At 36.0% G+C, this 12,910-nt stretch overlaps 1 protein-coding gene across 9 annotated transcripts in view; it reads left to right on the top strand.

Annotated features, from left to right (window-relative positions):
* CDC27 (cell division cycle 27) overlaps positions 1 to 12,910 on the top strand; it is a 67,728-nt gene that overhangs the window by 38,881 nt on the left and 15,937 nt on the right. For 5 of the 9 annotated variants that reach the window (XM_070728893.1, XM_070728889.1, XM_070728892.1 and 2 more), the window contains 6 exons: positions 3,678 to 3,885; positions 4,509 to 4,678; positions 5,782 to 5,934; positions 6,713 to 6,921; positions 7,053 to 7,170; positions 7,277 to 7,405. In XM_070728893.1, the coding sequence (XP_070584994.1) occupies positions 3,678 to 3,885; positions 4,509 to 4,678; positions 5,782 to 5,934; positions 6,713 to 6,921; positions 7,053 to 7,170; positions 7,277 to 7,405 (987 nt within the window). Of the gene's footprint in view, positions 1 to 3,677; positions 3,886 to 4,505; positions 4,679 to 5,781; positions 5,935 to 6,712; positions 6,922 to 7,052; positions 7,171 to 7,276; positions 7,406 to 12,910 lie in introns of all 9 variants that reach the window. The other 4 variants (XM_070728891.1, XM_070728887.1, XM_070728890.1 and 1 more) reach the window with 1 other exon arrangement.

The following is a 12,910-nucleotide window of genomic DNA, read 5'->3' as shown; positions in this document are numbered from 1 at the left end:
AGTACTATTCAATAGTCTTTATAGTACCCAAGGCCTCCGGAGGTTGCAGGTTGATACTCAACTTGAAGCAGCTTAACATCCATGTGAAATACCAAAGGTTCAAGATGCATTCCTTAAAGTCCATTCTGGCTTCCATCAGGCATGGGGATTGGCTGACATCCATAGACCTCAAGGAGACCTACCTCCATGTTCCGCTACATCCGGAGCATTGGAGGTACCTGAGGTTCTGCCTGGAATACCACCACTTTCAGTATCAGGCCTATTGGCCTATCTTCCACGCCGAGAACCTTTACGAAGCTGCTAGACGTGTTAACCGCCAACCTGAGAACTCGATCAATATGCCTAATGGCGTATTTGGATGATATAATTATTCTGTCCAAATCCCCAGAGCAAGCACAGAGGGACCTTTCCCTTACTATCTAGGTTCTCCAATCGCACGGGTTCACAGTAAACATTCCCAAGAGCCACCTGATCCCGACCACGTGCCTCCCACATCTTGGCACCGTAATAAACACCCAGGCAGGCAAAGTCTGTCTGTCTGGAGATCGCAGGGAGAAGATTCAGGACATGATGAACTATATCCAGCACAATCGGCGGGTGTCTCTTGTCTTTCTTTCCCAACTGCTGGGGACATTTGTCTCTTGCATAGACATCGTGCCCTGAGCCCGCCTTCACACAAGACCACTACAGTGGTTCCTTCTGCCGTTTCAGAGACGTTGGACAAGCCATTCAACCTGGCTAGTTACACTGATGGGGAAGGTCAGGCGCTCGCTCAAGTGGTGAAGTTCGGCAGCAATGCTACAAGGCTCTTCCTTTCTGTGACAGCAGGAGATCGTCATCACCACGGACGTGAGTCTACGCAGTTGGGGTGTCCACTCCAATTCACAGGTGGCCCAAAGCCTGTGGACGGCCAAGGACCTCACAGGAGTAAATATCAACTTCCTGGAACTACGAGCAGTGTTCCTGGCGCTCCAGACATTCCAAGATCAGGTGTGGGGAAGACATGTGGTCATCCTGATGGACAATGTGGCTACACGGTCCCACATAAATCATCAAGGTGGGACGAGATCCGGAAGGTTGATGCAACAGGCAGAGGTCCTGATCACCTGGGCGGAAGCCAACCTACTTTCTATCCGGGCTGAACATATCTCGGGCGTTTCCCATGTGCAGGCAGATTGGTTGAGCAGGTCAACGCTCAACCCAGCAGAGTGGCGCCTGTGCACCAAGATATTCCACGCCATCACCTGCAGATTTGGCATATCATTGATAAACTTGTTCGCTACACACCTGAACACATAGCTTCCATGCTATTTCTCCCACTTTCCATCACCAAGAGTCCATTGACCAGAAAGCTTGTTGTATTCCTTTCCTCCCACGTGTCTGATCCCAAGAGTAATCAGCAAAATGATCTCGGAACAGGCGGAGGTCATCGTGGTAGCCCCCTATTGACCTCGGTGCCTGTGGTTCGGGGACCTCATGGACTTGGTGGTCTCTTCCCCGTGGTGTATCCTGAGCCATCAAATTTCCCTCAGCCAGGGGTCTGTGCTTCAATGGTTGAATCTTGCCGTGTGGCATTTGAGGGGGACCGTTTAAGACAAGCGGCTCTACTGAACACTGATTTCCACGATTCAGGTTGCACAGCGCCTGTCCACCACCAGGATTTACCAGGCCATTTGGGCAGCCTATTGTAGATTCTGCAGCACACTGCAGGCCGATCCAAGGCCCCCGTCCTTAGTGAATCTTTTATCCTTTTTCAAACCGGCCTTGACAAGGGAATTGCTCCCAACACTTTACGGAGACAAGTAGCTGCTCTTTCTAGGTACTCAAATGGGACCCGTGGAGATCCATGACTCAGCATCCGTGGGTCAGAGACTTTCTTAGAGGAGCATCCAACGTTTGTCCACCAGTAACGCACAGATGCCCCACATGGGATCTCCCTCTGGTGTTACAAGCACTGACGCGACCCCCATTTGAACCGTTGCAACAGATTCTTATGAGACTCATCCTTTAAGACGGCCTTTTTGGTGGCCATCACATCTGCCAGGAGGGTTTCTGAACTATCGGTCCGTACGGATCTCTGTCCATTCCAACCGGACAGAGTAGTGTTATGTCTGGACCCAACTTCCTGATGAAGGTCAATTCTTCTTTCCATCGGTCCCAAGACCTTGTCTTACCTTATTTTTGCGCCCATGGCTCTCATCCATTGGAGCTACGCTGGCACAAACTCGATGTGAGATGAGCCCTGAAGATATACATCCGCCATACTGAACCTCTACGCAGATCATCCATGGGGACCAAAGTGTCACCCAAGACAATTAGTACATGGGTTAGGTCTTGCATAACCATAGCATATGAGACTCAATCCCTGCCTATCCCATCTGGCATCACGGCTCACTTCACAAGGAGTGCTGCAACATCTGCTGCATGGTTTACACAGGCCTCTTTCGAGGACATCTGCCGGGCGGCTACGTGAGCCGTCCCGGATACATTAATCAAATATTACAGACTGAACTCGTTTAGGTCCGCGGAGGCGGCCTTTGGCCAGAGAGTGCTGCAAAGGGTATGCAAGACTCATGCACCTCTCATCCAGTCTTCTCTCGCCCTGTCATCATGAGCTTGGGTATATCCCATGTTGGACTCTCCACAGCAGTGCATTGGAGAAGGACCGTTGAACTTACCTGAAAGGTCTTCTCGGTGCACTGCAAGGAGAGTCCAAACCCGCCTGGCCATTTGGCCCAGGGGCACATTTCCTGGTTTTTAGAGTTGTTTAATAAAGTATTTATTGTTCACTGCTCCTTCATTTTTTGTTGACTGACCTATTGGGGGGCATGCACACGGCGTGACCTAATTAATATGTTATTTTTAACTCAATCCCTACCAATAAGACTGAAGTATTACTCATTTTGGACTCTCCTTGTAGTGCATTGAGAAGACCGTTCAGGTAAGTTCAACGGTCCTTCTAAATAAAATTGTACATGTTTTAGATATATTTCCATTGAAAAGCTATCATCCTTTCAAAGCATCTTTCATATTTAAATTACTGATAAAAATAAAATCAAAATCCATTCAATCTGAAAATCTGTAATGTTAAACTTTCTGAAGAAATTTATTCAGTAACATTTCATCCTCTGCTTTTGAGCCATATACCTTCCTCACATCAGTATAATCACTCAGTCCATACCAAAAAATATTGTTGATGCACTGTAGAACAGCTCCAGTTCAGGTTTCTTGAGTGGAATTGAGTGTCTATAATATTTAAAACTGGATGGAAAAATACCATGAGCATCTTTTATTCTATAAGCTTAAGTAATGCTATTATAGAAAGTGGGTAATATATGTTTTGATATCTCATTCCATTATATATGTTGTGTGAAATCACATAATTAGTTCAAAGCCATACAATTTCATTAAAAAATCACAAAGCCATGGGAAAATTAATCAGGCAAAAGCCAAAATGAGAGCAGTTAATAGGATTATGTAGTACATATTTCAGTACCATACTACTTATAATTAAAGGAAACCATTTGTTAAATTGGGCTGAGGTTCCCATACAAACCAAAATGAAGTTCCTCTAAATTTCTACCATGAATTGTTTTGCAAATTTCTGTTTTGAATGGTATACTTTGCTATTTGGCTGCCAGGAAAGATTATTTAAAATGTTTTTTCTTCTTTCATAGGAAAATAGTAAAAAATTAAAAATGAAGTTTCCAACAAAAATTGCAAACCGAAAGACAAAATGTAAAACCAGTAAAGGAGGGATCACACAGCCAAACATAAATGACAGTTTGGAAATCACCAAACTTGATTCGTCCATTATTTCAGAAGGAAAGATTACCTCAGTAACGCCACAAATCCAGGCATTTACATTACAGAAAGCTGCAGCAGGTGTGTAGAATATTTCTGAGAATTCCTTCAGAATAGTAAACTTATGACAAATTCAAAAGGCAGTGGTAGTGTAAAATTGAAAAGTAAGAGAAACGTAGTAAATACCTGTTGGAATCGAGTTAAAATGAACAGTGCAAGTTCCTCTAAAATTCTTGTTCTTTCTTTTTTTAATTTTTTTTTAATTTTCTCCACATAAAAACATACATACATCATATACCTTTAATACAACTTAATAAGCATATATCATTTTTCAAGTACAGTAGACTTTTCAAGTATAATAGACTGATTCTTGTTCTTTCTAATTAAGTTGCCACGATGTTCACAATTCTTTCTTTCTTAATTGAAAGAAAATTCAACATTAGTGGGTAATAATCATGAATTTTTACAGATACATGGAGTGATCCAGAGGATATTTATATATGAAGGTATATCTCAAATAGATCCCTTTAGTTCTATTCTGCACTTTATTCACTGGAAGAACACAGTTATGCCCTGTTAACTCAAACTGTTGGAATTTCATCTAGGTTTCTTGAGAGTATGTGCCACATTTATCACCAGTGGCAGTTTTAAGCAAGTATATCATTTTGTTCTCCTGTGTATTTATTGCATTTTTTTCCTAGAAGGTTTGATGAGCCTTCTTCGTGATATGGGGAAAGGATATTTAGCCTTGTGTTCCTACAATTGTAAAGAAGCCATTCATATACTGAGTCATTTGCCTTCTCATCACTACAACACGGGCTGGGTGCTATGCCATATTGGAAGAGCTTACTTTGAACTTGCAGAATATATGCAGGTAAATAGGCCATAGAATAATTTTGGAGGATACTACATTCTGTATTTGCAGTGAATTGTACAAAAATTGATCCCCGGACATAAACTGAAAATAGTTCAAATTTCCTTTGCTCTATCATCTTTTAGCAACCCTAATGAGACGTTTTAAGCTTGAAAAAATTTAGTATATTGGCCCCCATCAGTGTGTGTGTGTTGTGTGTGTGTGTGTGTGTGTGTGTGTGTGTGTGTAAAAAAGGTAAACATTCCCCTAGCACATATATACTAGTCGTTCCCAGCTCTAGGAGGCAGTGCTCATCTCCGTTTCAAAGCCTAAGAGCCAGCGTTGTCCAAAGATGTCTTCATGGTCATATGATTGGCATGACTAAACACTGAAGGCACATGGAATGCTGTTACCTTCTCACTAAAGGTGGTCCTTATCTTTCTACTTGCATTTTACATGCTTTTGAACTGCTAAGTTGGCAGAAGCTGGGACAAGTAACGGGAGCTCACTCCATTATGCGGCGCTAGGCATTTGAACTGCCAAACTGCCGACCTTTCTGATTGACAAGCTCACCGTCTTACTCACTGAGCCACCTTGTCCCCTTCCCTACACACACACACATATACTGTATATACATACACACAAACATACATACATACACAGAGACACTGTTGTTCTAATTCATTATCAATGCTACTCAGAACAGGACTGGACAGTTATTACTGATGGGCCATGAATTTCAGTATCCTACATGTTTCAAAGCATTTATCAAAATGTCACTTCTGTGGCATTGCAAAAATTAAAATAAATTAAATGGTTGTTTATAAGTGCTGCTGCTTTTAATATCATTTTCTTCCATGCCCTGCTTTCAGGGTACCTTATTAATTCTTTTTAGATATTCTCTAAATGGGTCAATTAATACAGAAACAATTTCTGGCTATGTGGTTCTATGTAAAAGGGGTGGGGGGACAGATATTGTCTCGTTTTATTAAATAAAATTTGCTGAGAATAAATTACATCTAAGGTGAAACATTTAATTTATTAAGCAAATGATACTTTTGTATCAAAATGAAAAGTTCCTTTAATCATGTTGATAAAATAGCCTTTTTTCATTACTGTCATAGGCTGAGAGAATATTCTCTGAAGTAAGAAGGATTGAGAACTACAGAGTAGAAGGCATGGAAATCTATTCAACCACATTGTGGCATCTGCAGAAAGATGTTGCTCTTTCGGTTCTTTCAAAAGACTTGACTGAGATGGATAAAAATTCACCAGAGGTATCTTTTCTAGCTATTTTAAGGAAGGCATTTTTTAAAACTACAGCGTAGTCTCTGATTCTTTCCTTCAATTTTAAATGAACAAATTTCAGGTTGTAATTACTTTATTTTACTTTATAAACTTTTAGGTGACTAAGTACTTAAATGGTAAATATTAGTTAATAGTAGTTTATTAATATTTTCTTCTTCCCCTTATTATACCACTGAAAAGTAAAAAGAGAGAGAAACAATACAGTGGTACCTCTACATGAGAACTTAATTCGTTCCGTGACCAGATTCTTAAGTAGAAAAGTTGAAGCAATTTTTCCCATAGGAATCAATGTAAAAGCAAATAATGCGTGCAAACCCATTAGGAAAGAAATAAAAGCTCGGGAGGAGGAGGAAGAAGAAGAGGAGAAGGACAGTCGCTGCCCAGAGCGAAGGGAGCATTTCTGTTCTCTGGGCGCTGGCAGAGGTTTATTCCCTCTCCAAGTACCCAGAGAAAGGAAATTGCTTTGTTTGCTCTGACTGCCAAAGCCTCCTTAAGCACCACCAAAAGGCTCCTCTGGCAGCCCAGAAGAGCCTGAGATAGCTGGGATTAAAGGGGGAATGGCAGGAAACTGGCCGGCCCTTCGTGCCGCTCTCAAATTTCCTGGGAAATTTTTCCAGGCTTGAGTAGAAAATGGTTCTTAAGAAGAGGCAAAAAAATCTTGAACACTGGTTCTTATCTAGAAAAGTTCTTAAGTAGAAGTGTTCTTAAGTAGAGGTACCACTGTAGTCTACTTTTTCATTCTTCTAGGCATGGTGTGCTGCAGGAAATTGCTTCAGTTTGCAAAGGGAACATGACATTGCTATCAAGTTTTTCCAGAGAGCTATTCAAGTTGATCCAAATTATGCTTATGCTTATACACTCCTGGGACATGAATTTGTGCTGACAGAGGAACTTGAGAGAGCATTATCCTGCTTTAGGAATGCAATCCGAATGAATCCAAGGCACTACAATGCTTGGTGAGAAATATTTTTGTATGTCAAATATGTCAATTTGTCTAGAAAGTTGAGTGTTTCTCCTTGATATTTAGTAGTAATATTATTATACATTGTTGTTTTTTGTTGTTTTTTGTTTTTGTTTTCAATGCTAGGTATGGATTGGGGATGATTTACTACAAGCAAGAGAAATTCAGCCTTGCAGAAATGCATTTCCAAAAAGCACTTCATATTAATCCTCAGAGTTCTGTCTTGTTGTGCCACATTGGAGTTGTAAGTAAATCATATCTAATACAGGTTTGATTATAATATAAACATTGACTAGCATGGAGTTGTATATATATATATATAGAAAATGACATTCCTTTTTTTCTTTCAGGTTCAACATGCTTTAAAGAAATCTGAGAAAGCTTTGGATACACTGAACAAAGCCATTAACATTGATCCCAAGAATCCACTCTGCAAATTCCACAGAGCCTCAGTATTATTTGCAAATGAGAAATACAAAGTGAGTAATGAATTTGAAGGGACCTATATTTCAGATTTGTTTTTTTTAAACAACTGTATTTTTTCCTTTGTGAAAACTGAATACTAGCCATATGCATTTAAGTCAATTATAAAATGCATAAAGAACAATTGTAAATATATTTCATATAGTTTAGTAATATTTAAGGCACTCACTTTCTGTTTCTTGCCATTTCGTTTTTTTGAATATTTTTATAATTTCTTCTAGATTTACCTATGATAGAGAAATAGAATATATTTTCTATTTAAGGATTTCCTGAATTCCTTTATCCATTATTATATTTCAAATCTTGGTTTTTTTAGGTCCTTTGTAGCCTTTCAAATTGTATGCCATTTTTCGGAGTATAAGACGCATCTAGATTTAGAGGTGGAAAATAAGGAAAAAGTATTCTGAACTAATATATTATTTAATAAAATACCAGTGTAGAAGCAGTTGTAAAAGGTATGGGAAAAACTAGATACATACAGAAAACAGACTTAGGAAAAAGAATGTGAGGAAAGGGAAATTTTGAGTACAAAGGTAAAAGAAAGAAGGGAAAAGAAATAGGGATGGAGACAATATAAATATAAAAAGGAAGTGATTGAGAATTTAAAAGGAAATGGATGAGGCAGGTTGAAATTGATGAGTAAGGTTTGTTTTCCCCCTTTACCTCCTCTGATCTTGTTTTTTCTTTCTTTTTTATTATCATCACCCTATAGTTTACTGTGCTAAGAATATTTATTGTGTAGAATATGATTTATATAATCAATTAAGAGTGATGAGTTTTCTGTTCTGCTTCTATAAATGGATACTATATTATAGAATGATAAATTGACAATGGTGATACTATTTTTTAAATATTAATTTATTATTAATATTAAAGGTGGACATTTAAAAATTAGAGAGGATGAAAAATGAAAAAACCTCTGGAATTGTTTTATGTCATCACATGAAATTTCCTAGAGAAATGCTAACTGCTTAGAATGTGATATATATAATCAATTTAATGATTGTACTAAAAGTGAAGGTTTTCTGTTTTGTTTACATAGGAGGATAGTACTTAATAATAAGATGAATCTATAAAGGTGATAGGCTAACTTTTTTATTTATTATTAATTTATTATTAAACCTAATAGGTCGACAACTAAAAACTAGAGAAAATGATAATGGATGAGATTTTAAAAATTATGATGTTTTACTATGTTATATGGGAGATTTGACTTTGATGTATTTGTTAAGTTTATTATGTTGGACTTGAAAAATTAAATGATTTGGAATAATGCTGATAAAATAATGGAGACAAAATATGAAAAGTAAAATGATAACTCAAGAAAACTATACAAACTATTATTGTTTTTTATGGGGCATTTAGTTAGGATAAGACAAGAGGGGGGTAAAACAAATGATAAATTAGAAGATTAAGAAAAATGAAAACGCATATGTGGCTTAAAATTTAAAAAATGAGAGAAAGATTAACTTCTATGGTAAATTAAGCTATTAATGATTAATTTGGGGAATTTTTTTTTGGAAATTATTTGGTACTCCAGATGACAAAACTAGATTTATTTCTTTCTTTCTTTCTTTCTTTCTTTCTTTCTTTCTTTCTTTCTTTCTTTCTTTCTTTCTTTCTTTCTTAAAATATTTTTATTATTTTCAAATTAAAAGAAACAAACATAACAAACGAACATAAAAAAACCATACAAAACATAAAAAGGAGCTACAATTGCTTCACTCAAAATAGAAGTCTTCTTGATACAAAAAGGAAAAACTATTAAGATTAGATCATTTCAGAGAAATATAAACATTCATAACAACACTCTATCATATTATAAACCAATCTAATAAATTTAACTCTTTAACTTTTTATTTTTAGATCATTAGGTATTTTTTTTATTCCACCAAATATAAACCATCTACCAAATTTTGTAAAATTCTGATTCTTGATTATTCAACCGCCTCGTCATCATATCTAACTCTGCACATTCTATGATTTTCCTGAATACCTCTTCTTCAAGGTATTGAAGCATATAGCTTCAATAAGGGAAATCCATTCTGTAATTACTAAGAAATGATCTTTTTTTCTTTCATTCTACACATCCAATAATGCCTTTTTATTGTATGTCTCTTAAAGTATGAGTGAGTTTTATGCTTATCATACCATACAAAAGCATGCAAGCCTAACGTAAGATCGTGGCCTTCTAAATGTAATAATCTTCTATTTTCCAAAGTTAACCATTCTTTAATCCATGATAATGCAGCTGCTAGACATGGACTTGGCTGTAATCCAGATTCCCAAATATTTTACTTTCTTTGTTGCTTTCATTTTTGTCAAATTTTCCAATTGTTTTATCTAAATATCCGTCATATTTTTAGTTAATAATTGCATCTTATTTTTATTAATTTTCAAGCCTGCTACACTCCCCTATTCTTCTATTAAGTCTATTAACTTTGGTATCGAGGTCAGGGGATCTTCTGTGATAAAGACAACATCGTCAGCAAATGCCTGTTCTTTATATGATTCTTTTTTAATCTAATCCTTTAATATTTTTATTTATTCTTATTTTATTAACAATGTTTCCAATGTTAAAATAAATAACAAAGGTGAAATGGGGCAACCCTGTCTAATTCCTCTTTGTATCTCTAACCTTTCAGTTATTTAGTATAATTTTAGCTGTTTGGTTTGAATATATAGCATCTATTAAATTAAAACATTTAGTACCAACATTCCTTTTGTTTAATTGCAATTTTATATAAGTCCAATCAACATTGTCACAGACTTTCTTTGCATCTAAAAATACTAATGCCATTTGTTTTTCTGGATGTTGTTCATAAAATTCCAGTGTGTTTATAATTGTCCTCAAATTGTTTTTTATTTGTCTGCCTGGTAAAAATCCATTCTGATCTTCATGAATTAATTCATTCATATTTTTTTTAAATCTAAATGCATATATGGAAACCAAAAAATTATAATCTACATTTAATAAAGATATTGGTCTATACTTTCTTTCACTTCTCCCATTTCGACTTTAAGGTCTCCCATTTCTGCTTTTATATCTTCATAATGCTTTTTTGCTTCTATTTGTGTCAATAGAGATCTGAGTTTTCTGCATGAAATCTTGTATAACAGCTAGAGAATCTTGGATAGTCTGAAGAGTTAGTTGGCTGTGTTGGGGTTTTCTCCCTCTCCTTCTCTTTCTCTTTAACTAGCATGCTTGTTATGGCCCTTTGTTGTGATGGAGATGGTGATGGAGATCCTTGTGGAGTCAAGGATGGAGTCAGAGTCTGTTTTTTTGAAGTTTTTATAATAGTAGTTGCACTTGACATCCTAAAAGAATTTCTGAACTTCCTGAAGCCTGTAAAATTAATATTCTTCCAAAATGACATCAACTAAACAACTTAAAACTATCTAACTTACTTATCACCTATTTTACTTAATACTTAAAAATTAATTATTATAACTACTATTGTTAATATAAATGCAGCGATATGATCAATAAAATAAGAATAATAAAATGTGATACAATGCTATAAAAACATTATAAAAAGGAAAAGCTTCAAAAACATTTATCAGTTATCTGAAAGAAAGGAGAAAGAGAGGAGAAGGAGGAGGAAGGAAGAAAGGAAAAAGAAAATAGAGAGAAAAAAAGAAAAAATACATTCCTTATATTTAGAGTAAATTTGAATATATGGGAAACACTTAAAAAACACTTAAATATCAAAACAATTATTCAGTCAATCAATCTTATTCTATTCAAATATATATAGTGTATAGAAGTATATAAAAATGTATGATATATAAAAAAGAGAAAAACAGAGAGAGAGGAAAAACAATTGTATAAATATTTTATAATATTATATAATACTAAGAACAATGATGCAAACAGGTTACAATATGGAGTAGGGGTATACCAGAATGGGAGGGAGGAAAAAAGAATTTAGCAATTCATTCTACTCTTCAAAATACTTGATTAATTAAACAAAAATATAACAAAAACTAATATACTAGATTCTGTGCACTCCTTCTTGTAATTAAAAAAGTCCAAATCAATCCTTTTTCTTGTTTTCAAATAAATCCATTAAGGTAAAAATTATATTGTCTTGAAAATCCAATTATATTGTCTTATAAATCCAGTTTATATAAAGTGTATATAATCCAATCTAAAGTATATATAATCCCATTTTAGTTCAGCTAAGTGGAAAAAATTCTTTTGGCACAATCCTTATAATCCAGGTTAGAATTTTTTCAATCCAGTCCGTGTTTTATGAAAATAGTGCAATTATCCAATTGTCCAGTTTATCTGCAATTCATGTAATCCCGAATAGTAAAGATGTAATTTAATTCCACGTTGGTTTAATCACTACGATCCAATTTCCTCAATTGCTCCAAAACATAATTCCAATAATACATCCAATTAGAGTCACAAAACTTATCAAAACCAAATCTTCTGTTCTACGATCTGTTTTCTAGCCCTTTGTCTTCATTAATCCACCATCTTGTAAATTTTTTTCACACTGTTCTTTACACTGTTTCTTTTAATCCAACTGCTACGTTAATTCCAGAAACAAAGAGGAAAAACCAGCGAATATAAATTTTCTTTTTAGTTCAAATTGTATCCCCCCAGCTCTTGTATACAAAAAGTAAAGCTTTCGGGGAACAGGATTACCAAAAAAATTAATTTAAAACAAGTTAAATGAATCCTTTGTTCTTTCAATATAATCATGTGAGCCAAAGCAACTTCTGGTTTGTAAAATTCCACTCAAACATGCAGTTTACTTGAAAACTTTCTTTTTTAACGCCTTAGTTCAGTTGTAAAATCTTTAGTAACTAATCTTGTAGAAATGGTTTTTCCCCCCCTTTACCTTCTCTTCTTCTCTGACGATCTATTTATTCCAATCAACTTCTTAAATCTGTGTTTTTCCTTCCTTCTTTGTGGTCGTGCTGCTATGGCTGGGCGCCAGACATCTCCGGAACCCGGTTCTTCTCTCCTGGCACTGCGGGGCAATCCCTTTCCCTTCGGGGGAGCGGTGAACTACCCCTCGAGAACCGGGAGACCCCCTGTTCATGGACCGGATCCTCCAGGTCCGATCGAACCGCAGATACGCGACCACCAGAGAGAAAAAGGAGGTTTGGGGACAGAGCTCTGTCCCCTACCTCCCGTCGCAGTGCTGCCGTCACCCGGAAGTCTTTCTTTCTTTCTTTCTTTCTTTCTTTCTTTCTTTCTTTCTTTCTTTCTTTCTTTCTTTCTTTCTTTCTTTCTTTCTTTCTTTCTTTCTTTCTACAATTTTGGAAAAATGCACCTGGGAAAAAGTGTTACTTATAAAAAGTGTATAATTATCTGTTTATTGTAATGATATAATATTTGAAGGATTTATGTATGGATTGAAAAAATTAAAAAAATTAAATTAAAAAGACGCACCTTGATTTTAGAGGTGGGAAATAAGGAAAAAAGGATTCTGAACCAAATGGTGTAGTAGTATATTATTTAATAAATTACCAGTGTAGCAGAA

Source organism: Erythrolamprus reginae, chromosome Z, assembly GCF_031021105.1.
Source record: "Erythrolamprus reginae isolate rEryReg1 chromosome Z, rEryReg1.hap1, whole genome shotgun sequence".
Taxonomy (NCBI): domain Eukaryota; kingdom Metazoa; phylum Chordata; class Lepidosauria; order Squamata; family Dipsadidae; genus Erythrolamprus; species Erythrolamprus reginae.
Note: the sequence above shows the minus strand (reverse complement) of the source record. Positions and strands in the feature narration are given on the sequence as shown.